General features: G+C 43.2%; 6 protein-coding genes across 8 annotated transcripts in view; 3 read left to right on the top strand and 3 right to left on the bottom strand.

The window, feature by feature from the left end:
• Positions 1-374: 374 nt before the first annotated feature.
• On the top strand, positions 375-4950 carry otub1b (OTU deubiquitinase, ubiquitin aldehyde binding 1b). The gene is made up of 7 exons (XM_076033960.1): positions 375-698; positions 1578-1639; positions 2516-2614; positions 2746-2864; positions 3142-3226; positions 3325-3519; positions 4380-4950. Exons 1-7 carry the CDS (start codon positions 656-658, stop codon positions 4575-4577), a joined length of 801 nt encoding a protein of 266 aa, XP_075890075.1. The 5' UTR covers positions 375-655; the 3' UTR covers positions 4578-4950.
• A 417-nt stretch (positions 4951-5367) lies between these two features.
• cskmt (citrate synthase lysine methyltransferase) lies at positions 5368-7122 on the top strand. Of its 2 annotated transcripts, none has more exons than XM_076033954.1 (2): positions 5368-5665; positions 6248-7122. In XM_076033954.1, exon 2 carries the CDS (start codon positions 6265-6267, stop codon positions 6922-6924), a length of 660 nt encoding a protein of 219 aa, XP_075890069.1. In that variant the 5' UTR covers positions 5368-5665; positions 6248-6264; the 3' UTR covers positions 6925-7122. The 2 variants fall into 2 exon arrangements, with proteins under 2 accessions (XP_075890069.1, XP_075890068.1); XM_076033953.1 differs by having other exon boundaries at positions 5374-5685.
• An 843-nt stretch (positions 7123-7965) lies between these two features.
• LOC142893405 (ependymin-like) lies at positions 7966-9679 on the bottom strand. The gene is made up of 6 exons (XM_076033956.1): positions 9522-9679; positions 9341-9375; positions 9075-9209; positions 8788-8980; positions 8546-8633; positions 7966-8427 (listed from the first exon to the last, which is right to left on the bottom strand). The coding sequence occupies exons 1-6, from the start codon at positions 9586-9588 to the stop codon at positions 8301-8303; spliced, it is 645 nt and encodes a 214-aa protein (XP_075890071.1). The 5' UTR covers positions 9589-9679; the 3' UTR covers positions 7966-8300.
• A 387-nt stretch (positions 9680-10066) lies between these two features.
• Positions 10067-12697, bottom strand: LOC142893404 (ependymin-like). Its single transcript, XM_076033955.1, has 6 exons — positions 12542-12697; positions 12357-12391; positions 12129-12263; positions 10731-10914; positions 10559-10646; positions 10067-10457 (listed from the first exon to the last, which is right to left on the bottom strand). Exons 1-6 carry the CDS (start codon positions 12606-12608, stop codon positions 10322-10324), a joined length of 645 nt encoding a protein of 214 aa, XP_075890070.1. The 5' UTR covers positions 12609-12697; the 3' UTR covers positions 10067-10321.
• A 668-nt stretch (positions 12698-13365) lies between these two features.
• Positions 13366-19878, bottom strand: alpk1 (alpha-kinase 1). The gene is made up of 14 exons (XM_076033949.1): positions 19751-19878; positions 19342-19477; positions 18644-18798; positions 18362-18560; positions 18144-18203; positions 17976-18062; positions 17821-17897; positions 17639-17734; positions 17461-17565; positions 15580-17362; positions 15108-15255; positions 14828-14990; positions 14400-14586; positions 13366-14294 (listed from the first exon to the last, which is right to left on the bottom strand). Exons 2-14 carry the CDS (start codon positions 19454-19456, stop codon positions 14089-14091), a joined length of 3381 nt encoding a protein of 1126 aa, XP_075890064.1. The 5' UTR covers positions 19457-19477; positions 19751-19878; the 3' UTR covers positions 13366-14088.
• Positions 19879-20729: 851 nt separating this feature from the next.
• The window catches only part of LOC142893402 (RAS guanyl-releasing protein 2-like), a 35777-nt gene continuing 29884 nt past the window's right edge, over positions 20730-26622 (top strand). The window contains exon 1 of one of the 2 annotated variants that reach the window (XM_076033951.1): positions 20730-21085. The gene's annotated coding sequence lies outside the window, so the exon portion shown is untranslated. The remainder of the gene's footprint in view (positions 21086-26622) is intronic. The other variant, XM_076033950.1, reaches the window with a different exon arrangement.

Raw genomic sequence — 26622 nt, 5'->3', positions numbered from 1 at the left:
CAATAAATAGTACATTCCCCCAATAAGACATCCATGATTCCAAGTTATCTGACAAGAAAACCACTTTCTTGGTTTGTTTTTCCTGCTATTCCCATTTTGAAACTAAAGCATTTGATTTTTTTTTTTTTTTTTAAAGAAAAAGAAAAGAAAAATAATGCCTCACAATGGTACGACCAAGCTGAGGGAGGTTCTTCAGTGGATGCACTAAGAAAGCCCTGACAAAGAAAAGCAGTGATGGCAGTCATCTTGACATTAAAGTCGCATGCATGCTTTAAACATAGTACAGTAAATAGTATATACCGTAAACACACAGTAAATATGAGACATTGAAGTGTCTACTGTGTTTATTTGAAATTTAGAAAAAATATAAAATACAAGAATCTTCTAAATAGAAAATTAAACTGTGTCAGATACTATGAGCTGAAAACAGTCCTGCCATAGACAACTTTGAAATATGGGCCAGTTCTAGGTTGAACAAACTTTTTGAACTCTTGTCTTTAGAAATTTGACTCCAATAACATATCTGTGAAGTATTTCGTCACTTTCATCGCCATAGAGGCGCATTAAAGGTAACCTAGGGAGGGCAGTAGCGCGCCGTTGCGGTGCATGCTTAAGCCAACTGAGTGACGAGCAAGAACAGTTCTAGAAAACTAAGATGGCGGAGGAGCAGCAGGAAACATTGCAGGGGGAGACGGAGGGTGAGAGAAACAGTTAAAATACCAAATATTGATAAGAAGTCGCATCCCTCGTCTAAAAGAGCAAAGCTCACATTCCAACGAATGTCCGTTTGTCGTTTTGGATGTTTATCTCTTCGTGACGGAGATGGTTGACAAATAGCGATGAGGGGGCAGACAGCAGAGGCCAGTGCTGGCTAACATTAGCTTCCACTGCTGCACAAAGAAAGAAACGCGAGTTTAGTTACTTTTGGGTGGTAAGGCAATGACACTTGAACTATATTTGACCTAACTACATCTTGAATGCGTTGGACTTTGATCAAACAATTAAGCCGACGTTTGACATGTTAAAAAAAAAAAAAAAAAAAAAAAAGCATTTGTCGTAAACAAATGTTTTGTTTTCACGCTGGTCAGGCTAGCTAAGTAACGTAGCCCAAACTAACGGAAACTCTTGTGAGGGAACGGTTTTCGTCTAAATTGACAATTTGTGAAAATATTCTCCCTGTCTTGTGAGGACATTTTCTAAATTGTTTTGTTAAAATAAAATAAATTAAAGGGAAATATGTGCAGTCATCCGTACTGTCTTTTTTGACACCATGCGGGCAACCCCCTCTCCATGTGAATTCAAGTCGCCTTATCTGAACTAAATAGATTTTAAACCACGGTTCGTCATTAATACACCAAGAGCCAAGATTTTTGTTTTTTCGCTCAAACGCTCACATGGTCCGTCAGAAATCCGAACAGGACACGTTACATTTCGTTTGTTTGCCATATTGCAAAAAGTTCCAAAATGTGACAAGTGTGGGGGTATGTCACAGGATGGTTTGTGCAAGTCTTTAGTGAATCTCACTCAGCTCTAAACTTTATTCTGTACCTTTAAGTTTCTTGCCCTTTCTCTTTCAGGAGTGAATTGCCTCGCTTATGATGAGGCCATAATTGCTCAGCAGGACAGAATCCAGCAGGAGGTGAGAAAGCATGAAGGCAGACGTTGATTTTCTAATGGCACGAGAGTAGCATTTAAACAACAGGGTCACCAAGTGTTCCGATTTATAGTTATACACTTAAAAGTTGTTTAGTTATATAAGTCATGGCTATCTCCAAATTGTGTGGACGCAGCTAAAAACTATTACTCAATTAGACTTTTCATGCATGACCCTCCCAAATGAAATAGTTACAGTTTTGTCAAGTCTGTATATTATTTCAGAAAGTCCTTTGGTAATTTAAAAAAAAAAAAAAATATATATATATATATATATATATATATATATATATATATATATATATATATATATATATATATATATATATATATATATATATATATATATACATACATACTCATTCTGTTTTTCTGCTTTTGTTTAGAATAAAGTTGTGTAGCTGTGACTTAGGGCTGGGCGATGTGGCCTGAAAGTCATATCCCGATATATGTGGGCTGAATATCGATATACGATATTTATCCCAATATTTTTTCCGCAAAGTGAGACTAAATAAATGTTAAGTTAAAGCCAAATATGACATGTCGGTCATGCCGGTTCGGAGTATCTGGACGTGCGCTCCCACCCTCTGCATAAATGAGGAGGGGTGTCGGAGGGGGGAGCAGAGCGGTCCGGGTCCGCAGCTTGCCAGGAGCAAGGATCGCAATGATATCAATATCGGCGATATGGCCTAATTCCATATCGTGTTTAAAAATATATCAATATATTTTTTATATCGATATATCACCCAGCCCTACAATGACTTAAACATTTCTATCAGTCGCATTAAATCTTGAATATTAGTTATCCTTTCAAGTAAAAGACACAATGAAATCACAGTTTTTTTTGTGTGTGTTTGTTCAGATAGCCAACAGTAACCCTTTAGTGTCAGAAAGACAGGACCTATCAGTGCTGCAGAGGGAGTACGCCGATGATGATACGGTTTATCAGCTAAAGATCAAGGTAAGTCAAACTTCACTCATATTACGTGCCAGTCCAGAGTGTCATTTAATCTCTGACTCTGCACTTTTATATTACAAGAACATTTTGAGCGTGCAAGTTCACAGCATGGCGTTTGACTCCCTTTCTTTCAGGACCTATACAAGAAATACTCTCACATTCGTAAGACACGGCCAGATGGGAACTGTTTCTACAGAGCCTTTGGTTTCGCACATCTTGAGTCTCTGCTAGATAACAGCAAAGAGCTTCAGAAGTGGGTGTCGCAGCAGTTACACTCTGCACTGTTTTCACTGCTGACATCTAATGTTCATATTTCAATACACATTTAAGTCGGGTCCTTTTTTTTTTTTTCTTTTACAAACTACAAAATGTACATGCAGCTGAGCAAAATGTGCCTAGAGTGGAATTTATTTCTTATGTCAGTGTGTGTTGTAACCCAGCTCTGCAATGTGATGAAATGGTTTTTCCATTTAGTGTATAAGTACAGCTTCACCTTCCTGTCAGTCAATAAAGTTTTTATGTCTCTTCAGGTTTAAAGCAGTTTCATCAAAAAGTAAACAGGACCTGGTTAAGGAAGGTTTCACTGAGTTCACTATTGAAGACTTTCACAACACTGTGAGTTTACACTTTATTTTTTTGTGCATTATTGTCTAGGATATTATAACTGGAACATATAAACATTAAAAAATAAAACTTTTTTTTTTTTTTTTCAGTTCATGGACCTCATCGAGCTGTGTGAGAAAGAGCCCAGTCTGGAGAATTTGATTGGCTCTTTCAACAACCAAAATGTGTCGGACTATGTGGTGGTGTACCTGAGGCTGCTCACCTCAGGCTACCTGCAGAGAGAGCACGTTTTCTTTCAGCACTTCATTGAGGGAGGACGCTCCGTTAAGGAGTTTTGTCAGCAGGTGGGTGTTTGAAACCCTTTGGTATAATAATTATTGAACAGTTTGTTTAAATCAAGTTGTGCAAACAGCATTCTGCTTTAGAGAAGCCTGTTACCAAATTAGATCTCAGTTGTTTAGATAGCCACCTTACTAGAGAGAGCTGATTTATTTTTTAGTTTTCTCTGAATTACTGACTTGCAGATACTCCCTACCCTCTGTGTCTGCAAGAGGCTATAAAACCTACAGTTGGCTGCAGCTGCTAGTGCTTTATAATGCTGCACTTGTCAAGAGTCAACTGTAACTCATAACTCCGGCCATAATTTTTGCAATGTCAGGTGTCTGCCCGTTAATCTGTATAATGAATTATGTCTTACTTGTAACCGACCTTGGCCGTCAACAGGCTTTTGTCTCAAAGATAATCTGTGCTTCAAGTATATTTTAACATAAATTGTGCTTACTCCTATGCTGTCCATTTTGGAAAAAACTACCGTTGATGAGGCTCCTAATTAACAATACCACTAAAAACCTGGGGTTTTCATTGATATATTTTAACCTGAAAATATTGCGTTAGTGTGCTTGTGTTTAACCGCACAATTCCAAGAGCCACCTCCTCTAACAGTGCCGGCACCAAGGAAGTGGACCGTTGCCGAGGTTCACTTCATTCTAGTCAAGTAAACCTTAACTAAACTGTGGATGGTGTTGAGGCGCAGTGTGGATTGTCGAGTGTGAAAGTGCCCTGAGATACAGCCGGGATTACGTGGGTAGTTCAAAACAAGAAAAGGAGATTTTTGTGGACCCGATGTTTAGCAGGAAGGACAGAAAGTCTTTGGAGAATATAAGTGTTTTCCCCAGGAAATAGTCTTTTCCTTTTTTGTCCCCAGGAGGTAGAGCCAATGTCTAAAGAAAGTGACCACATTCACATCATCGCCTTAGCCCAGGCCCTGAACGTATCCATCCTGGTGGAGTACATGGATCGAGGAGAGGGAGGGACAGTCAATCATCATGTCTTCCCTGAAAGGGGTGACCCACGCATCTTCCTCCTCTACAGACCTGGCCATTACGACATCTTGTACAAATAGCACTCCTGGCTTGGGCCCACCTCATCCTCCCACCCTGCTGTGCTTGTACAGTGGCGGCCAAAGGTTCAGCAGCCATGTTGATGAAGCATACATCTGTGTATGAGATTACACTCATGTATTTGAGAAAAATAAGTTAAAGATAAATCACGTGACATAATTCCCTTTCCCCCTTCCCTGAGTTTACCTTCAGTCATCACACAATGATTAATAATAAAAAAAAAGATGGAAGAGTAGAAGTCTCCATACATATAAAGTTGTACAGGTTTTTTTTTTTCTTTTGTGGTTGTAAATGTTATCTACTTGCTTTATGTTGGATTCTTTTCCTTTGTTACACTGCGTTTCATTGAGTTTTAATAAAAGGATTTACATCTTATTTCTTGCCAAAATTGTCTTTGACACTTGAGGACCTCTTATTTTGTAACGGGGGGATGGTCTCCTTTAAGGAAACAAATTAATCTCTTATGTTTAGCACTATTTTTTTCCCTTGCCTAATACTTGTCAAAATTAGAATTGGAATACAGAACTTCATCAATTTACGTTCGTGCTATTGGCTTTCTATCATTATTACTAAAATGAAAACAAAACAAAAACAAAACAGTTGTCAAATGAATTCACACAAATTAATGGCGCAAGTTATTTACATTATACAGTATATAATACATACATGGGCCATTATACTAGATACTTTTAGCAAGGGTGACTACCCATCATTAGTTTTTTACATAAGCAAACAAGCTGTCCTCATAATTTGGGCAGTACAGACCACGCCACTTCGAGAGAAGGGGAAGGAAAACAGAGCAGTCGCTATTTCTCGACTCTTGGCCAGTAACAAGGTTAATGTCCATAAATAGCAATGGTGCGGTGTTTTTATCCGTATGCCGTCGTCTAATCAAAGATGATTCTGTAGGATGACAGATGTGCGTTTCCAACGGTCGGAAACCCTGTTGTTCGTCCTGAGAACTTCAGTCGGAGTGAGGACTCTGCGCTTCAGTGAACTGGACGGGGACAAGACAAGCTGAAGGAATTATGTCTGTTCTGCTGAAGTCGTTGACGCTGTCCGGTCGGAGGATGGTAGCGGCGTCTGCACGGTACCACTCATCTCTGACAAGTGCGTTTTAAAATTAAACCTGTAAGCAGCTTGCAACATTTCAAATCGCCAGCTTGACTTTCCCGGAGATAGGTCATACTTGCGAGCTCACATGGTCGTACGCTAACGCGGGGCTAACCGTATCGCTGACGCCTCATTTTCTGGTGTAATTTCCGCTGAATGTGCTTATTTTATTTTTCAAGTAAACTACAATTTTTTTAAAAAAAAAGTTTGTAAACGCGCACGTATTTTGAAATAGAAATAGAAATTTATAAAATGACAGTTTGACTAAAGAACAGCACTTCCGTCTCCAATTTATGACGTCACCGGATAGCGATGGGAAAAAAGTTTTTGTGCAGCTTAAATGACAAATAATTGTTTATGTATGTGTGTGCCGCGTGTATATGTGTTCACACACACACACACACACACACACACACACACACACACACACACACACACACACACACACACACAATTGCAATTCATTTTACAATGCCAGATTAGTTAGTAAAGTGTAGTAAATAAAGAGAAAACAAAATAAAACCATTTTATGTGATCAAATTATTCTGTTTGTGTTCAGCTGACCTGATTGAAAACATGGATAAAAAGGCCACCTGGGACCGCTTCTACACTGAGAGCAGCAGCAGGACGGCCACCTTCAAAAACTTTGAGTGGTTCTTCAGTTTTGACACCGTCCGAGACTTCATCATGCCCCTCCTGCAGACCAAGTCACACCCAGATGCTCTGCTCCAAGTCCTGGACATGGGCTGCGGAACATCCTCTTTAGGGCCCAGTATATACAGACACTCCACTCTACCATGTCGAGTCACGTGCGCTGACATTTCCCCCGTAGCCGTGCGACTGATGCAGGAGCATGTCCGAACTGAAGCCATTCAGCCCCTCAACCTTTCCTCTCAACTCGAGTTTGTTGAGCTGGACTGCACACAGCTTCACAAGCGCTACTCCTCTGGCACTTTGGACCTAATTGTTGACAAGGGCACCACTGATGCCTTGGTGAGGTCAAAGGAAGGCAGGGGGAAGGCCAGTGTGGTGCTGAAACAGTGTTTGAAGGCTCTGCGGGTTTCGGGCTCTCTGCTCCAGTTTTCTGATGAGGACCCTGATGCCAGGCTGCTGTGGCTGGAGACTGAGGCACGGGAGCAAGGGGTGGTGGCAGCTGATGTTGCAGTGCAGGAAGTTGGGGAGCTAAGAGGAGTGTGTTATTATTGCTACCAAATCACTCCAAGAGCTGTTGGATAGCATGCCATCAGTTTAACTGTAATGGTATCAATTTAGTGGCTGACTGTACATCATGATGATTTTTTTAAAAATGACCCATCACTTTTTGTTATGAAAAAAAAAAACAGCGTTGTCTTTACATTACAAATGGTCTGCTACGTTAGAGACAAGCCTCCCTGTATGCAGTATGACCATAAATAAATTCGAGCGATGACTGCAGCTGCTGTCATTACTTGTTGTCTACTGCCCCCGTGTGGCCAAAATACTGTCAGACATGGCAAAGATGCACAGTACTTCACTGTTTCGCTGTACTATTTAAGTCCCTTCCCTTTCAGTTTCCCCTTTTACATATTTAGAGTGAAAGTTAATTTCTTTCCTCTTTTACAAGAAAAGTAACTTAAAGACTTAACTTTAAAGTACCCTTTACTTAAAATTGGCTTTAAATATAAATGTATATGTGAACAAATGAAATCCCTAAATAGATAATCCTAAATTAAAGGCCCACAATTTCAAAATTTGTATAACAGCATATAGTCCACATTTACTGATATAGTCATTAGGTAATATCGTAAGAGAGATCTGTGTTTACATGAGGAATAGGTCTACTTGCATGGATCATTAGTTGTTCTTACATCCTACTCCAGGCTCTTAGAAGGGTTTTTATACACACAAATATAATGTTTCAAAGGAAGTTGACATTCATACGAAGTATTCTGTTTTTTATATAGTTGACAGCTTAATTGAAACTGACATTGTCCGTTTCATTTATGTGCAATCAACCTGTTTTTATTCCGCTCCTGACTCTTGCTCACATTGCAAATAATCTCCACAATGTCAGCGCATTGTCGGCAAATATTTAGTGCAAATTCATTGTCATCATTGCTGTGGTTGTAATGCTATTGAAAAAATAGATAAAATAGGAAAAACCTCCGCTTAAAGGATTTATTTTTAGAACCTGATTCCACCTTGATTTAACCAATTGCTCTCATCGCTTTCACAGCAGTACCTCAACCTGGAATCAGCCGTTTGCTTTACATCCAGAAACACAGATATGACCCAAAGTTGACCAAGTTGATTTTCCAACCGAAAATATTTAATTTTTATTTATGTAGATTGGTACCAAGAACAGTGTTTACTGTGTATGTATTTCGACAATGTAGACAGTTCTCATGACGGTTCTTTATTATTTGCATTCTTGGATAGTTAAGAGATTAAAATACTTTTTTTAAATTGTGAGCTGGCAAGAAAACTTCATGTTCTCTATTGCAATGTATAATTTTGCTAATAAAATTCAGGCATTGTTTTTTTGTTTTGAATTTTTACATAAAGAAAAAAAAGGTTTAAACCGAACTGAAAGTTAGGTGAACTGTAACACCCCTAATCCTTACTGTGTTCTGCTAAACGTTATTGTCAAACAAGTTGTAGAAGTGTACTGGCTCCTGCATCTCCAGCTTGGCCTCCTTACAGAAAGTCGGCGGGATGAACTGCGCAGGATCCACCAGACCGACCACACCGTTGAAGAAGCTGTAAGGTGCGACACAGATGAAGACACAGTCAAACCATCCACACTGAACAGCCCAAGGTCTGCTGACTCCAAACACCCAGGAATGTGTTTTCTTTTTAGGAAAACTGATGCACTGACCTGGTCAGCAACCATCCAATTTGATCGGTGTAGAAGAGATTGCTTAAGGGAATGCAGCCAGACACGGTGACAGTACTCATGTATTTTGCTGTGGAAGCAAGCAGATCACGAGTTGTCTGAAGAAGTGCAACCGGTTCAGCAGGGTTTTTGAAACAAAGAAAAAAAAAAATCACAGCAGGTCATGTGCTGTGTCATGTTGCTTCTTTTTTATGATCCTTTTGCTCTGATAATCCTCACTGTACCTTTTGCTGGTCCCATCCATACCTCTCCAGCCCAGGAGTTGACCAGGACTCCTTGTCCGGGTCCAGAGGAGGCTCCCAGCACAACTTGCCCCATTAGGGAAGCGTTCTTTGGGACCTCCAGGGGTTGGAAGTCTACACTCAGGGGCCTCTTGATGCATGTCCTGTTCCTGTAGCTAAACTGATACATCACACCCTGGAAGACAAGGATGGCAAGATGGGCCTGAAGTTGCATGTGCAATCTGCTATGGTATGTTCATTTAATGTCTGTTCATTTACGTGTCTTTTACCTCTCTGTAGAGTAGAATTGCACTGATGTGGAAGGTCTGGTTTTTGAAAGATCCAGACTCCTTGACGAAGACCCTCTGCCTCAGTGCATCGTAGCTGTACCTGGCATAAACCATCAGCTGCTCTCTTTGGGAGGACTGTGTCAGTGACAGAAATACACATTAAAATGTTCAAACGAGGTTGCTTCATTCACTTGCTCATTTGTCTCAGCACATTGTCCAGAAATATTGTCACATATCCGTGAATGCCACAGTGGGTCAAAACTTACGACAGAGAAGCTTCCAGAAAACAGTGAAGGGGATGCTGTTAAGGTGAAAGTAGTGTTAAATGGTAAACGTCTCTGTCAAATATTTTCCATAACTTTCAATGTTTGTATACGTGCTCTCTGCTGAGGAGTGTGAAATATTCTAGAAAATGTACAAACAAATAGTGCGCGTGGTTGTACTTACTGCATGGCTTGGGTCTCTGAGCCAGGCAGCCCACTGACAGGCACAGCAACAGGATGAAGGCTCTCATGCTGCTCGCAGGTCCTCACACCTCTGTCTAGACAAAAAGACACGAAACACACGGAGCTGCGAACGTCTTTATGAACAAGGCTCAAGGGGTGTGTTCACTGCTCACGTGGTTTCACAGCCTTTAGATGAGCCACAATTTGCGAGAATAAGTCATGATCAAAATTCTGGAAGTTGCAGTTGGACATTTTGCTTTCTCTCTGCCTCCTCCCCTTCCTTATTTCCTTGCCTTCTTTTGTGAGGATTGCACAGAGAGATAAAGATCTCAAAGATTTCATTTTATTCTTATTGCTCTTATTCTGTAAAAAATTATGACTTTGAATTAGGATTGAAACTTGTGTTTGTAATTTAAAATGTCTCTAGTTATGTCAAATCTCTAGTTATGTCAGTTGTGTTAAATGTTTTGCTGCTTGCAATCTTTTGATGCATTCCAAGTAAAACTGCATGACAATAGGACGCAATGAAAGAACAAGATTTCACAGTTTGTTTTCACAGATTTTATTGATAAACGGGTATAGGTGGTCTTAGGCAAAACAGATAAGCTTGCTTGTAGCTTATTGGACAAGAGAATAGAGTGATGGTTGGGATTTGTGGAGGATTATTGTCTATGAAAGATGCTTAAACCTCTAAAAAACAAAACAAAAAACAACAAATCAAAGTTGATGTAAACATGTCTGCGTATCCTGATTCACGGGTTTTATATAAATCTCAGAGAGGCTTTGTGATTGCGAGTGCTATCATGGTTTCGCAAAAAACACATTCAGGAAGTCGACTGGCTCCTCCCCACTGTCAACCTCCGCCTCCAAGGCAGGGCAGAAGGACGGAGGGTTGAGTAGGTTCGGGTTGCTGATCCCAATCAAGTTGTCCAAGTAGCTGGTGAACAGACAGGCATTCACATCATAAGCAATTTCTCGAGTCACTCCCAGTCTTTCCTGCTTATTGAAATAATCTTTTTTTGTATAATATGAACCAACCTTGTCACTGCCCATCCAAACTGTTTGGTCTGGTACAATACGCTGACAGGAATGCACCCAAATTCAGTGACGGTGGCAAAGTACTTTCCTGTTGGGTAGGTCATGTAAATTCATGTTTGTAAATGAAATCATGGTATAGATTTTCACACACTATTTCTTTTAAATGCCTCACCTCCTTTGGGTATGTCTCCCTGCCAGCTGTTGACCAGGAGTCCTTCCCCAGGCCCTGATGAGCTTCCGATAACAAACTGGCCAATGAACGATGCCTCATCTGGGATTTTTAGGGGCTGGAAATCTACTTTCAGAGGCTTCTTCTCGCAGGTCTTTGCCTTATCGTTGATCTCATACATCACACCCTGATGGATACAAATTGTGGTGAAAAAACAACAACAACAGAACATTGGCTCACTGTACCTCAAGTTTATTTTGAAAACATGCCACGTTATTAAATTTATCAAGTATCTTTTATTGAACACAACTGTTTTCTGGCAATGCATAAATGGACTGCACTTGTACTCCTTTACAGTACCCCAAAGCGCTTCACAATAGCCTCTCCTTCACCCACACACTCATACACCAATGGGTGGCTGCTGCCATGCAAGGCGCTGCCAGCCCCATTGGGAACAATTTAGTTTTAAATGTCTTGCCCCAGGACACGACGACAGACTGGGATGGAGTGGGATTTGAACTGCCAACCTTTCAGTCATTGGACATCCCACTCTACCTCGTGAGCTACAGTTGCCCTAATGTGTGGGCAAGATCTGTGTTTATATCTACACACTGTCAAGATGCTTTGATTTCTTAATCTCTGATAATACCACCATCATAAAATTTAAAGCGATAAAATTGTCTTTCGTCATTTGCCCTACTTTACACTCTTACTTGGACGCAGGTGTCTGATTTGGCAATGACAACAGCAATAAATTGTACAAGGTGCAAGTAGAATAAGATAAAGTTTTTAGGTCAGCAACGCTGGCAATTTAAGGAATATTTTAAACTAACATCTTGCTCATACCTTTGTCCACAATTGTTTTATCACTCTTTTGTGCCAGATGTCATATATCATTCATTGTGTTGGGCTGACTATAGACACTATTAAAGGACCTGCTGCGAGTGTGTGTTTCTGTTTCTGCTTTAGGTATTGTGCAAAATCCACTTCATCATTATTCTTTTATGATGATGTGTTTCTCCGATCTATCAATGAGTTACCAAGAAATGAGAAAAGGCCTTCCTTTTGCTTGCTCCACTTTACACACTATATGTCCGTAAAGACACAGCTGTTTAAATCAGCCCTTTGTGAGGTAACACAGGACCTTTTTCCATGTCCTGGATGCCTTGTTTTTTTTTTTTTTTTTCTCAAATAAGTTGAACAAGAATATTTTTGATGGCGACTATGATCATCACGCTGTTGTCTTCAGATCTACATGGATTGTTTAGTCCGATACATTTCACTATTGCACAATTCTGCTGACTAAGCTGTGCCCCCTGTTGTTAGTATAGTTTAACAGGGTAAAATATCATACCCTGCCATTTTTCACTGTTTCTATTATGCTTGATCAGGGCCTCTCACCTCCCGATAGAGCAGAAGAACATCAATGGTGAATGACTGGTTGTTGTACTTTCCCATCTCAAACAACCGTATCCGGTGCCCCATTGCATCATAGAGGTACTTGGCATACGCCCACAGCTTCTCATTCTGTGTAGACTGCAGAGAGAATATATACATGTCATTGATTTTGGTAAGCTTTGATTAAGTTCTTTTTTTTTTATCATTATAGATAAGATAATTAACACCTACCACCGTGAGGGCTCCGCTCAAAAGAGGTGGACTCGCTGTGATGTGAAAGAAGAGAAGATTGCATTAACCATAGTGCATCATTGCGATATTTCTGATACAATGGTTGAAAAAGCACAAATGCCATTTTAAAAAGGGAGATTGGCTGAGGTCCCTGCAAACACATTCAAATCCATATGTTTACTTACAGCAATGTCTAGGCTTGTTGGCCAGGCAACATACGAGGAGGCTCGCTAATACCACAACCAGTCTCATTTTGCAGACGTTCACTCTCCAGGTGTCAATGACAGACTGACGCTTGAGAGGGACAGCTCGCTCGTATAAATACGGGCTCTGGAGCTCCAGGTGAGAGTCTGGCTGCCAGGTTTTGTTTCTGACCCCATGGTGTCGGGAGCGTTCAGATCATGTGATTGTTATGAGGTTAACATCATAAAGGGCTACAATGTCCCACATTCTCTGCCAAAAACCTCTCTGACATCTGTCCCTCTTTGTCAAACTTTTTCTTATGTAAGTTTTTTTTTTTTTTTTTTTTTTTTTTACCGCTAAACACACTGACTGCATACGTGTCACAAAATAGATATTCTGCATGTCGGCCAATAAGAGAACCAAACACTGAAATGTGTCCACAAAATGTCACTTCCTCTCACTGGAAGTATGTTGAAAGAGAGTTATGAAGAGAGGTTAATTCCAGTATTGCCTTGCAGTTAATGGTCTGTGTTCAGTGTGTCAAGGGTAAGAATGTTGTTTGGATTCATCGCTGGTGGAAGTTTGAAAACCCAGAAGTGGAGCTAAGGCTGAGTGGAGAAGAGGTGTGCAGGTGCAATTACGTCACTGTCATATGACCCAAAGGTGCGTGACTACAGCTGTTAAAGCACCTGCATGACAAATTAACCGCTGACATCAGAGATTATGTAGGTTAACACTTTATTCCGTTAGATTTCATGACAGAATATCATGAATGTTATTATTATTTTTTTTTATAATCATCTCATATTTCTGAGGCAAGATTAAGCTAGTGTATTGCTTGTAATACAAAAACATTAGAGCTTTTTTCTTTTGTTTACTTTTTTTGAATCAGAAAACAGCGATAATAACCTTGCAGTGTCCTCTTAATCATAGTCCAAACAGATAACTTTAACAACAAAAACTAAACAAAACAAGAAACATTGCAAACACACTTTGCACTTTAACCAAATCAATCACAACAGATAAGGGGAGCTTGTTCCTTTGAGCTATTTTCACATTCTATCTTTATGCTTAAAAAAATTAATTGGATTGTTAGTTGTTAGTTTGTTACAGTGTCCGCAGATACTCGCTTGCCAAACCGGCTGAACAGGAAGTGCATTACACCATTAGATAACTGTGGTTATGAAAGTTGATTTTCATCATTAAACATAACAGAAAACAAGTTTTGTACAGTAGCACACTTGTCAAAAGCACAACATAGCCTGCTGTATCATGGCTATTAGCCAAAATAATCATTATTGATAATATAATTCTCTGTGGATTCTGTATATATAAATTGTCATTGCCATGAAAGTTTGATGGATTGTTGTTAACAAACAAGAAGAATGCCAGCACTTTTATCTACAAGGCACCTAACCTAGATGTCAAAACTAGTATCAATTGCACGTTTATAAAAACTTTGGTTACAAATCATAGCGCCTTGATGGTGTTTCAGCTAAATTACACATCAGTTAATAAAACAAAACCGGAATAATACTGGTAGACATGATTACTGTGGTTCAACACGTGTCTGTTTGCACAATGGAGGTAGTTTGAGCAGCTGACAAATGGCGTTGCACTCTGGTCCATGTTGCTCCTCCAGAAAGTACCTGAGGCCTCTGTCAGCAAAGTTGGAGGGGCCTCTGGGTGTTTTGGTGGAGTGAATCTGGGGGTCTGTGAGGTAGGTCAGCCCTTTGCCATTGGCCGTCACCCACCCTGTAGAAAAACGCAAGAAGGGAAATAATTGAAAAAAACATCTCTGGCTTTTAATATCATTTCGCTGCCAGTCAGTATTTTCAAGCACCGGTGAAAGAGACACACCCTGCAGATCCACAACAACCTCCTGGCCACCAGAGAGCAAGTAGGTGAAATGTCCAAAGGCGAGGCCATAATCTGTGGCCTGGAATCTGCCGTCCTTCTTCCCAGTATTGTTAGTCAGTTTGACAAAGTCTCCGAGCATGTAGGGCTCCACTGTCACGCACCCCACAATCTCATTCTCTTCCAAAATCTGTTTATGCACAAAAAAGAGAATGATCAGTGCCATTTTTTCAACTATGGCATTTGTTACCATTTTTTTTTTTTAATCACAGCTTCTCCTGAGCTTTTAAAGCCTGTGTTACATTCTCTACTAATATAAATTGTGAAAACTAAAACTAATGTCAGGAGGAAGTGCTAGGGCAGTGCATAACAATGAGATTTTTTATTATTTTATTTTTTTTACAAGAGTGCAAAGTCTCATTTGGCCTCACCAACAGTGCCTCTGAGGGAATGAAGAAGATCTGGGCCATCACTTCCTTGTCATAGAGACTCTTGTTGAATTCAGTCACATAGTACTGGGCTGTCATCTGCCTTTCCACATCTTTCAGGTGGAATTGGATCTCCTTGGGCTTCAGGTAGTCTTTTCCAACATAGCTGGGAAAAGAACAACATTTGTTTTTGTTTTTTATCGGAACAAACAAACAAACAAACATGCAAAAGAGAGGGGGAGCTCTAATGTTCAGCCACTGCCTTGACTGTGTTGCTCCCTACCTGCTCAGTCTTTCCTCCTGGTGGAGAAATGTCACCCATATGGCTCTTCTCTGTTTGCCCTGCATTCCCATTGGCTCACCAATGTAAACACAGGTCTCCTTGGCTGTCCATAGCCCGGTGGCTTTGGAAAACTTTAAGTGAAGAGCATCTAAAAGAGGAAAAAAAAGTTCATGACATGGTCCAATTTAAAATTCCTATATTACGCACTGCCTGAGGTGCTCTCACGAACCGTGTTTTTGCCTTTTCCAAACATGTGAAAGGCCAAACATACAGTCGTACCCACGCAAGGAGGACGCTAAAACTTAGCACAATTAAACTGAGTGCTGAGCGTGATGATTTTCTGGTCTTTTTGGATTATCAAACTATCGAGTTACTTCATTTCATTCAAGGGTAAATAAACAAGATCTGAATAAAAGGTTTCATATCGTACCTTTAAGTGAAAGCAGAAATCAATCAATCAATCATCACTTACTGTGGGCAGTTTGATGTTTCTTGAGTTCAAACTGGGACTTTCCACTGTGCAGCCTCTTCAGCAGACAGCCATGGCAAACTCCAGCCAACAGGGCCTTGTAGTCCTGCTGCGACAGCCAATACTGTCTCTCACTGGCAATATCAGCAAAAGCCCCATATTTGCAGTTGAAACACAAATGGTTCATTTCAGGGACACAGGCTTTTTCATTGGGATTATTGTCGCTGATTTGATGCAAATCTTGATTCTCAACCAGAACCTCGTATGAACTCTCTGTGGAGTGCTCAGTGGAACTGCGCAGTTGTGGGTTTGGTTTGAGGCTCATCAAAGGCTTTTTGGGTGCAGGTTTTACAGACACTTGCTCAACTCCGAAGCCTTGCAGATGCTGTGGTGAGGACCATTCTCTGATTTCCTGTTGAGATGTGTGGTTTTGCTGCGCTGGGTCACGAGCTGAATCAAAACATTCAGACCCAAGCGTCTCCAAAATGAAGAAGCTCCCATCCGATTCTGATGACTTGCTGGTTTGGCTGGTTTGTACCTTTGACTGACTCTTTGGCTGGGGTTTTCTGGCTGTGGCACAACCAGAATCAGTATAAACCTTTTCCCATGATGACTGAGAAGTGAAACTGTCGCTGAGGGCGCTGGAGGACGTTTTGGGTGTCAGCTGAGATAGGTGTTGTGCAGCTCCATCAGGCGCCGGTGGTTTCTGCGTCATAGCCAAATTCACATTCACCCAATCCTCCTCTGTGCTTAATGTCTCAATACCAGCTTGCATTACTTCAAAATTTTCAGAGACACCAACTCCGCTGGAGGAGGAAGTCTGGGGAGTTGCAGCACTCATGACTTCACTGGAACTGACAAGGGGTTTGTTGCTTTTGGAGTTGTTTTGATGACAACCAGATTGCAGAATGTTGTCCGAATCATCATCATCACTCTCAGTGGTCGGACATCTCTGGTTGCTGAGTTTGTCTTCCTGACCAGTGCCATCACTTCCTCTGTAGCCACTGCTCCTGTGGGACCCAGAGTTACTCAGGGAGAGGTTCTGCCATGAAGAGTCCAGGCTTTGTGCTTCCTCTGTGCTTCCTTGAGTGGTACACAAGTCAAACTTTAGGTGTGAATCTCGTCCTCGCTGTTTTGCCGCCTCTTCTTGCTCTGAATTTTTAGCCGCCGTGCAGGCCTCAGTTTGGCACTGCGTGTTGAGCGTGCCGACAGTCGTACCTAGAGCAGTTATGCAAAACCTTGCGGCGCCTATCTGGTCTCCACTCCTGCACTTGGCGTGAGTTGTCTCGCAAAGTGATGCGTGGTACTTTTGGAATCTCTGCAGAAGTCTTGCGAAACCCTCCAGGGTAAAACTGGCTGAGGACTCCTTGATGTTCCTGTAACTGTCTGGAATAAAAGACCCATCGTCGGAATTAAGAAAAGGCTTCACCTGCAACTGCAGCTTGACTTGGGAGATTAGCTCCATGATTTCAGCACAGAGGCCGTCTTTGTCGTGGCCGTCAGAGTCGTAATCGGAGAAATGAGCCAGAGCTTTCCTGCAAATTTGCGTCACGTCGTCCAAAACATCCTGAGGAGTGGCGCTGAGCCACTTGTGGGTGACTGTGAGGGAGTAAGCGGCTTTGATGAATGTGTGAAGCTCCTGTTTGCTGGTGACCACCTCGCCGTGTGCCTTGGTGAGCAAAGCGACGCTAAAGGCCTCCCTGGTCTGCAGGAGGAAGGACTGCTTGAGAGCCGCGGGGCACTCCGCCGAGAAACTGTACGATAACAAGCTCGTCCCTTGAGCTGCCTGAACAGAAGAAGACCCATTACACCAGAGGTGTTGACATTAAAGACTTCATATGCGTCATGCAGAAAATACAGTGCCGCGGCAGAGGAACAACTCACGGCATTGGTCAGCACATAGAGTGAGGTGTACTGACTGTACACCACGGCCATCTTTGCAGACTGGGCTGCTGAGAGAAGACGATGACCCTGGTCGCCGAGCAAAGACTGCACCGAGAAAATCAGACACAACTAGTCCCGTGTGATAATTCTGAGTAAATCGTGGTAGAGTACGACCTACCAAATCAATATCTGGCCTGGCTCGAAAAGCATTAAAGTCCTCATCATTCATTGACACCAATATGTTCGCCAATATCCCAAGAGACGTTCCGATGCCCTGTCGAAACATACAGCAATGCAGATCAGACAACTGCAGCACTGTACATGATGGACACGTGCTTTGTGACTGGCTTTCAGAATGACCTTTTTATCAGGTTGAGGGAGGGCGTAGTAGCCCACCACAGAGGCCCAAATGAGCTCTGCAGCCTCAAGCCAAAGGCCTAAAAATGGAGAGAGAGAAAAAGTAAGAGCAATATGTGCTGCAGAGTGGCTGTTGCGTGTCCCTTGAAAGAGCTGACCTAGCTTTTGCAGAATCATTCCACGCACTTGGACGCTCACGGCCTGCACAAGAGCCCTGTCGCTTTTTGAGTGGTACGCCCAACAACCTGCGAAAAAGCAGCTTTTCAACGACCCCCCAAGAAACACCCTCAACACTAAGAATTGTGTAAACAGCACAAGTAACCGACCTGTGGCCCCGCTGTTGTTTATAAGGCCGCTCAGAATGAACTCCGCCTTCTGTAGCTTGCCTGCATGGAATACATTTTTCATAGTGTTTGAAAAAACAAACAGTACGGAGTTTATTTATTTTTTGTCCTGCAGAGACAGAAATTAGAAAATTATACAAGAACTGACTCTCATTCAGATGGTGACCCCTCCCGTAAAACTAAGCAAAGATTGAATGTACCAGAGTTGAGGTACACTCTGGCCTGTCGTATGACCAGCTGTGGTGCGACTGGAGTGTCAGGGTGAAGCCTGTGGAGCAACTTGACGATCCTCAGCAGCCGGCTGGACTCGTCCGCCCAGTAAAGGAAGCGGTCCACTAAGAACACAACAGCCAGTGAGGTGTGTGGCTCCTGAGCGCTGATGGAAGCCTTTAAAAGAGCCTGGCAACACAGAGGACCCTTTTCTGTAAATGCAAGTCGACACAACCAGGAGAACTTGAGGTGTCCTGAAGTGTTGTGTTTACCAGCAGTGGAGAAATGTGTTTGGCGATGAGGTCGTTGAGGTTGGTCTTGTCACTGGCACTGAGCGACTGCTTGTACTGCCACTTCTCTGGCGCAAAGGGCCACTTCATTTCCACTGCCTCTTGCAGGAGAGAAGCCAGTTCTGGACACAACAAGTCTGGATGAAATAATTGTGTTTCGTTATTTATAAAAATGAGCGAAACAGGAAGTGAAACACAATGAGGAATAAGTCTAAGTTGCAACTTCTTCTCGCCTCTTTTCAGACATGTAGGTGATGTTGTTGTGCTGCTTTCTAATCCAAGGTCGTGCCAGTTGCCCCCTTTGTGTTATTGTTTCATTTGCGTGTGCGTATGTGCATGTCAATCGCAAATCAGAATAAATCACTGAATCAAGACTGCTCACTGTCTGGGCCTAAAACAGAAAGTGATGGTTGTGGCTCTGAGTGTCAATATTTTGTATTACGGATTTTACATGTGAACACGCTGTTGTCACCAGGCTTATCTGGTGTGGCAATTAGAAACATCCATTTAATATTTTACTTCGTCACTAGTGACATATTAATGTAGATTTCTAAAATAATTTCTTCAAATTATATCATATCATCAAATAAGCTTTTGTTTTGTTGCAATCGATTTTTTTCTTTCCGATGCCCCACTGCGTCTGAACAAAAGTCGCCAAATAGCACCATCTAACGACCAACCTTTGCACTTGCGGCAGTGCTGCTTGTCCTCTGCGCTCGGCTGTGTGGGCTGTTGACATGTTTCCAAAGCTGTGATACACTCATCCAGTAAACCCCCCACTTCTTGGCTGGCCATTCCAGGAAACAGATGTTGTAGCTGTTGCTGAGATGACACACTCCCCCCCCCGCCCCCCTGAAAACATGCATACTGTAAGATCAATCCTTCTCAGATAAATATCATTTCATATACACAATGTCTTTATAGATACATATAATTTTAAATAAATCTTACGATTTTATATCCAGTGATCTAATGTAAAATAGGAATATCGCCAAAAATGTCAGCAACATCCCCAGTGAGTTTTTTGTTCTCTGTCAGTTGTTTCTGACAAGCACACAGACAACTGTAATTCGCCAACAGAAAGGAAACTAACCTTCAGGAAAGAGTTTTTTAGAGATCCTGCTAAATAAAAGAATCAATCTCATTTACGGTTGTGTCTGCTTTATAGGGACGATAGTAATGAATCGAAAGTGGAGCTTTGGGGAAAAAAAAGTAAACCTCACCTTTTCCTGGTAGGGCGGGACTAGCGTGTGTGAACTTCACTGACTGTCAGACATATGGCTTTTATATTTTGGTCTATTGTTTACGACAGGCCAAGGATAATGACCTCCACGGTTCCGTACAATAAGAGTACACGGTCAAAAGGCAACTTCATGAACAATATGATATAGATGTTCTGTCATTATTTGAGTAGCAGCACATATTCAATTGATTCGATTGATTTTAAAGCAACAGTTTAAATTGGCCTGAAACGTGTACTGACAAAGATACGCATTTCTGAACTTGGCTCCTGCAAATAAGAATAGTCTTGTTGAATAAAACATAGATGGAGTACCTCTTTGGCCAAATGTACGCGTTTATTAAAAGAAAAATAAGAAGAAAATGAGATCCACGTTGGTTTAACTGCGTAGGCCCTCAATGCAACATGTGACGTTGAGGGTGGACGTGTGAAATACTGCAGCAACAGGTTGAAGTCCTTTCACTACACGGCAATAAAATATATATAAAAAAAACCCCATAAAATATCATAAAATATGATAAATTATTTTAATATTAACAGAATGCCTTAATCCCTCTCTCGAGCGGCTCCCTGCTCAAGCACGCGCTCTCATCATTAAGTATTACACCAGTTGGTTTCGAAGGCGCTGCCTCGACAATTACGAGGCGCCACTTAACCGCAGGTTTGCGCGTGAAGCAGTCACACGTAACGGCGCGCGCGCGCGCGCGCAACAAGCTTGTGTGTGTTCGTGCGCGCGCGCGTGTGAGTGTCCAGCGTGTGGCGCTGCTGTGATACGACCAATAGGCGGGACTGTAGCTCTGCAGTGGGATGGTGTCAGCCGCGCAGCTGGAGCTGGAGCAGATGGCTGGCACGCGGTTCCAGCTGAGCTCTGCCGCATGCGCGCCGCGGCGACACGCACGCACCGCATCGCATCCACAACTTGTGCGTCGAGGGGACGCGTGCGCGTACAGCCCGCCTCGTTATCGACGAGAAAACTCGGTATCAACTCCGAAGGGAGAGCCGAGTGCGTCTCCTCCTCTTCCTCCTCGTCTTCCTCCTCCTCCTGGGAGTTGGTCTTGGTTCGGTCTTCCCCACGTCCGCACCCGGAGCCCAGCGGGCGCTTTGAGTTCGGCAGCGGTGCTGGTGATGTGAAGGCTCTCCCATCTCCTGGCTCCCGCGGCAATGGGACCCTTCAAACTCTAGAGGTAGGAACCGTTTTGCTAAGTTGCACGTTCGGCGACAAACCTGCTCGTTATTTTATGTGTTGTATGTTGAAGAACCGCGCCACGTGTGTCACGTGGCTTTATTATTATTTTTGTTTGCCTTTACTTTATTTTGGTTGACCACACTTTTGAAATGTTAAGAACAGAATAGAATAAACCTCCCATATAATTGCACACTACTCTCAAGCGTATGCCACTGTGCTGCAAAGGCAGGTAAGCTCAAGCGCGTGCGCCTCTCTTGCACCATCAACCACAGAGTTGCTGGGAATTTTGTGTCGACTCAAAAACACTGTTGTGATTGCGCCACCGTCTTTGGCAACAGAACTGTGTTGCTCAGATTTGCCGAAGATAAGGCTTGTGCCCTGCTGCTGGTTCAGACATCTAGTCCAGTCCAAGTAATGGCATTAGCAGCAGCCCCCACCTCCCCTCCGCCCACCTCCCTCACACAATGGAATGAGCGGGGTCCTGATCCTAAATTTGGGACTAGGGGAGTGCCGCAGTCTGTCATGGCCATTAATTCAGCGTTGGCAAACAAAAGTGTGTTCACGTTTCAAATGTAACCATGAGGCCAGACGAGTGGAACCTTCTTCTACCCGCTGGTGCATCTTTTCACGGCTGAGGTATCCGTCAAGCGCCTCTCTGACAGCATCTCGGGGGTGCGGGGTGGGGTGGGGGGGGCTGCATGAGCGGCCTGGGTTAAAACCTCTGAGTACATTTATGGCGATAATAATTCTCCATGACTGGAGAACAACAATCAAGGCCGGCTCCCAGCTCATTGTGAGTCGGCCGGGGCTGCTGAATTAAACTCGGGAGGTCAGTCTTCACCCGCCTGCTTTATTTTCATGCAGCCAGCCCCTTCATTACCTGCTCCCTGGCTGACTGCAGCTGCCTGATTGCGGTGATTCAAGGTGATTTCCTCCCACCGCCCCCAGAGCAGTGAGGGCCTGGAGGGGGGGGGGATTAGGAGGCATGTTTGAGTGTTTGGCGGCTGCTGATTACTTGCCGGACTCGGATTTTGCGTTTGTGTGTCAAACGGGTAGGATTTGACTTGTAATGCTGCAAAGTACATCAGTGCCTTTCTGGGCATCTTAAAGGTCCCATGTCAGACCCTTTATAAGGTTTCTGAGGTTAGCATGAGCTCCAGTGTTAAGACTCGGGCACATCCAGATTTTCCAAAACACACTGTGCAACTCCAGGAAACAGCAGGTGTTGCCCTCTGTTTTACAGCCTAGTGCAAAAAAAAAAAAAAAAAAATATATATATTTTTTATCTTCCTATGCAAAACGATGCCTTGTTAACTCTAACTAACTACTTCCACGTGTTTGGCAGGAGGTACAAGTGACGTGTCATGACATCACAAAGAGCTGTGTTTTGGACCTGTGTGTTTTAGAACACGTTTTCTGGTTCAAACAAAAGTGGTGAAAGACTTTCCTCATTTTTGGAGAGATAATTGACAGGCGAGAGACAAAAAAAAAACATTTTTTTTACTTTTTCAGTTTTAGGTCCGATGTTTGAGGGCTCATTTTTAGGGGCCCGTCTTGCTGAAGCCTTTCATGTGGCGACTTTCTCATTCTCAGATCTGAGCTACAGGATGCAAAGGGGTGTCTGCAACCGTCAGCTATCATACGTGCCGTGCCCACACATTCAAATCTGTCACTTGCAACGAGAATCCACCCGACGACAAGTCTGTTTCAGCAGGCCGGGGCTGATCCGAGCGTCGGTCAGCGCAGAGGAATCGGCGTGAACTCGTATGTCAAAGGTGCGAGATGTGCAGCGCAGCAATCAACAGAGGCCATGAATACTCCTCTAGCTCTCCTCTGCTGCGGCAGCTCTCTCGTGCCGGTTCTGCGCCGCCGCCGCCGCCGCCTGCCTCGTCCACCTCAAACCCGCAGCAGCGTCGCACTTTATCGGAAAAGCCAGCCACAGCTATATGTGCCGCGCCGAGGCGCCGCCACAACACATAAGGACCGGCTGAGGAGAAGAACCGTCAGGCGGAAAGAGGAAGAGAAGAAAGAGTAAACACACGAGCGGAACAGTGAGACTCAGCGAGGGGGGAGAGAGACAGAGCTCGATAATTGCAGCGAGCTGACAGGCTGGCACGTGCGCTTTTGGATGTTTGCCATGATCGGAGACAACGGTCCACTGCTCGCTCCGCTTTTATCTCACTTGCACTTCCATTTATTTCTTTGCGGCCCCTGAGCCGCTCTCCTCACCTGTGGCGACATTTCTCACTAGGCGCTGAGGACTGTCGGTCAGGGACAAGTGACAACAACCCTCCTTGGTGAATGAACGGTCGCGTACTGCACGGCACAATGTGCATTTTGGAAGATTTTTTTTTTTAACTCGCTGTGCTTATCTTAATTACTTGTTTTGGACGTAAGGATTGCAATTTTCAGTTTCAGACTTTGATTTGATCATAATTATTTCTTCAGATTTTCTGAAAGCAGAAATGAACCAATTGTTATCTCAAGTTATCTTATGGGTGATCGGGTAGAACAATGACAGAGGTGATACAAGGAATAAATGATATCACCGCTGTCATGATTGAGTAGAACTCAGATATGATCACCGGCAGTGTAGATAACTGATCATAAGCAGAATTAATATCAGAGCAATTATATTTGTATTAGGTACTTAAAGACCCTTGCTGCACTGACATGTTCATTTGGCCAGCATTTACCAATGCCTGACTAATATTTCACTGTGTCGTCTCTTTTTGCAGTAATGGCCGTTTTTAACACAGGTCACACATTCCTCTCCGATCTAGCAAAGGTTAAGCTGACATTCTCTCTAATGTTCCTTCTGCCCCGCCACGATTTCTCTGCTCCTCTGTCACCTCTTCCACCTCTTCCACTCCCATTAAAGGCCACAGCCCTTGTAAAAAAAAATGGCGTTCTCTTAATGCACTCAGCTCTCCCTATCCTTTTAAAGGCATTGCTGGAAAGTGTGATGAGAGAGAGAGAGAGACAGGGAGAGAGAGAGAGAGAGAGGGAGAAGGAGAGAGAGAGAGGGAGAGAGCGAGAGAGAGAGAAAGAGGGAGAAGGAGAGAGAGAGAGGGAGAGAGAAAGGAAGAGAGAGAGAAGAAGAGAGAGAGAGAGGGAGAGAGAGAGAGGGAGAGGGAGAGAGAGAGAGGGAGAGAGGCGTGGGAGGAAGGAAGGTGTTCGAGTAACGGAGCAATAAATCAAGCGGTGGCTGGTGTTAAATCACGGTAGTCACTGGCGGTCCTGTCTCAGATCCAGTCATTATACCAATCCGGGTAAATAAGGGAGGCTAGCAATTGCATGGGCGTGATTAATTAATCTCTCTGTCTATTTCAGTCCCTTCCTGCCTTCAGTTGTTGGGCGGGCCTCGCTTTCAAAAGTAGGAATCGAGAAGTTGCAAGTTCTCGGTATTTTGCACCTGCATTGAAAAAAAAAGAGAAAATTACTGTTCCATTTGTTTTCATCCTTGGCCTTCTTCTTCTTCTTCTTTTTTTTTTTTTTAGCAGTTTGTAATTGTTTGAGCCCTTTTTTCTGAACGCGCAAAATGAACAGAGCCTCACGTCTGCAGGAAATTGCAGGGTTTTTTAAGCTCTGCTCGGGGATGCAAGCGGCGTCGGGGAGGAATACATAAACAGGAACCAGCCCTCGATAACAGCTCAAACAGCCTGCGGGGATGATGAAGGGACTCGCCGCGCTGAATGAATGCGAAACAGAAATCACTTGAAACCAGAGGAGGCGCAATGCAAAGCGCCGTGCGGCTCGCTGAGTGCAGCCGTGACAGGCAGGAGGAAGCCGAGCAGATAAACATGGTTGAGGGTAAATTAGTCTCCAGTTGCACAGAATGTGCCTTTTTTTTTTTTTTTTAATGAACCGCATGCGTTTCCTCGATAGTGAGAGTTGCAGGGAAACAAAAGGCCCAGGCGTGACTGTGCGTTTGGTCCTAAGTACGAGCTGTTTCTGGGTGGACGCTGCCCTGCGGCTGCTCAGTTGCACCAGTTCTGGGGCCCTCCGGGTGATGTAATTGGCTTATGGCTGCACGGGGATTGCTTAGTAAAACTCCTCTGGAAAATTTGATCGTCGTGTTCTCCGTTGGTATTTATGTATACTTTCATTTGAGGATTTATTAAAAGCTCAGAGGATTTTATATATTTTTTATTTACATATAAAACAAAGTTCAAAGTACAGTGTTGTTTAAAAAATAATAATATGCACTTCACGGAGAGATTTAGAGATTGATAATGTGGCAGCCCGCAGCCTGTTAGCGTTGCTTGGCTTAGCAGAAATACTGAAAACAAGTTGGGTTTTACGGCTCATAGTGTGCAGGATGTTGACTGTACAGACACAAAAGTAACACATTGCTTCCCAGCAAATAGATGACAAATTTGGTTTTTGGCAGTTTTATTTAAAAAAATCTATTCTCGTGTCTCTTTTTCAAAAAAAAAAGAAAAAAGAATGAAATGCTCTTCTTAGACAGATATAAGTATTTGGCCTGCAAATGTCACAGCATGGGATTTGTTTGAAGTGAAACACTTAGAAACAACAGGAAGTGAGGTTTTTTTGCTTTGCAGAAAAAACAAAAAGATTCCCGATGGCGGTTTGAGCGTTCGCCGTGAGACCTGAGAGGCAACGTTTCACTCTTTTGCAAAAGGCACCATGTGGCTTCGCGCTCATCGCACAGCAAGAATGGGAGGAGAAAGCTCCAAGTGAGATGAAAGATGAAGAAAGGTGCAAGAAAAAAAAAGAATCAACTTCCCAAATTTTGAGGTTTAAGCAAATCTGCGTAGTCCCTGACGCTCGGGTGTTTCTCGCTGGGTGCACCGGCACACCCTTCCTGTAGTTGTTATGAAGCAAACTCTCACATCTGCTGAGAGGACAGACGTTGGGACAGGAAGACTCTAAACAAAGCAGCCAAAACAGGCTGACACAATAATCCATTGTTGTGTTTGAGAGGAGCCGAAAGTTGAGATGTCAGAGTGTGCAACTGGATGTTTGACTTGTTTTTTTTTTTGTTCAATTTAGATGGTGGTGTTGGTGGTCATAGCGGGGGTATTTGGAGAGGGCGAGTCGGCTGTTATAAAATATCAACTGTGATGTGAAACCTGTTGATTCTTTATTGGGTTTTTTTTTTATTTTTTTAGCTTCCTTCTTTTATTTTAAGCCCTGCACGCCTCATGTGGAGCGTTTCAAGTAGTCCTTTGAGCCGCGTATGATTTTTAAAAATTCCTTTTCCCTCCTCCTTCTTCCACTTTTCCATTATCAACATCCCGCACTGTTTGATCTTTTTTGCCTGCAACCTTTTTCCATGTTTGACCGGGCCAAATCGAGGCGGCGCTGTCTTCCTGCCTCCCGGTCCTCCCCTTTATCTCCCGTGCCCCTCCTCCCCCCTCCCCTCCTCCCCCCCTCACCACCTCCCAGAAATGTAGCTGCTAATCTCAGTTTGCAGCCGGTGCCCCCCCACCGCCGTGGCATTCTGCGTGTCCAGGGAAAGGGAAATGTTCCCCTTCCTGCTCTCGGTACCCTGCAGTCTGTAAATAGAGG

This window comes from Nelusetta ayraudi, unplaced genomic scaffold (genome assembly GCF_046127955.1).
Source record: "Nelusetta ayraudi isolate G7.1 ecotype Tasmania unplaced genomic scaffold, CSIRO-AGI_Nayr_v1 ptg000042l, whole genome shotgun sequence".
NCBI lineage: Eukaryota > Metazoa > Chordata > Actinopteri > Tetraodontiformes > Monacanthidae > Nelusetta > Nelusetta ayraudi.
This window is presented reverse-complemented; position numbering and strand designations above follow the sequence as displayed.

Bases quoted from the DNA above. Each gene is read 5' to 3' on its own strand.
- otub1b (XM_076033960.1), top strand. From the start codon at position 656: ATGGCGGAGGAGCAGCAGGAAACATTGCAGGGGGAGACGGAGG. The intron at 2,615-2,745 runs GTAAGTCAAACT...CCTTTCTTTCAG, and splicing joins TTTATCAGCTAAAGATCAAG to GACCTATACAAGAAATACTC. The intron at 2,865-3,141 runs GTGGGTGTCGCA...ATGTCTCTTCAG, and splicing joins AACAGCAAAGAGCTTCAGAA to GTTTAAAGCAGTTTCATCAA.
- cskmt (XM_076033953.1), top strand. From the start codon at position 5,604: ATGTCTGTTCTGCTGAAGTCGTTGACGCTGTCCGGTCGGAGGATGGTA. The intron at 5,686-6,247 runs GTGCGTTTTAAA...GTTTGTGTTCAG, and splicing joins GTACCACTCATCTCTGACAA to CTGACCTGATTGAAAACATG.
- LOC142893405 (XM_076033956.1), bottom strand. From the start codon at position 9,588: ATGAGAGCCTTCATCCTGTTGCTGTGCCTGTCAGTGGGCTGCCTGGCT. The intron at 9,376-9,521 runs GTAAGTACAACC...TCACCTTAACAG, and splicing joins TCAGAGACCCAAGCCATGCA to CATCCCCTTCACTGTTTTCT. The intron at 9,210-9,340 runs GTAAGTTTTGAC...TCACTGACACAG, and splicing joins TTTCTGGAAGCTTCTCTGTC to TCCTCCCAAAGAGAGCAGCT.
- LOC142893404 (XM_076033955.1), bottom strand. From the start codon at position 12,608: ATGAGACTGGTTGTGGTATTAGCGAGCCTCCTCGTATGTTGCCTGGCC. The intron at 12,264-12,356 runs GTAGGTGTTAAT...TTCTCTCTGCAG, and splicing joins TGAGCGGAGCCCTCACGGTG to TCTACACAGAATGAGAAGCT. The intron at 10,915-12,128 runs GTGAGAGGCCCT...TGTATCCATCAG, and splicing joins TTCTTCTGCTCTATCGGGAG to GGTGTGATGTATGAGATCAA.
- alpk1 (XM_076033949.1), bottom strand. From the start codon at position 19,456: ATGGCCAGCCAAGAAGTGGGGGGTTTACTGGATGAGTGTATCACAGCT. The intron at 17,735-17,820 runs GTCATTCTGAAA...ATGTTTCGACAG, and splicing joins TCCCTCAACCTGATAAAAAG to GGCATCGGAACGTCTCTTGG. The intron at 15,256-15,579 runs GTAAGTGATGAT...TTCCTCTTTTAG, and splicing joins GAAACATCAAACTGCCCACA to ATGCTCTTCACTTAAAGTTT.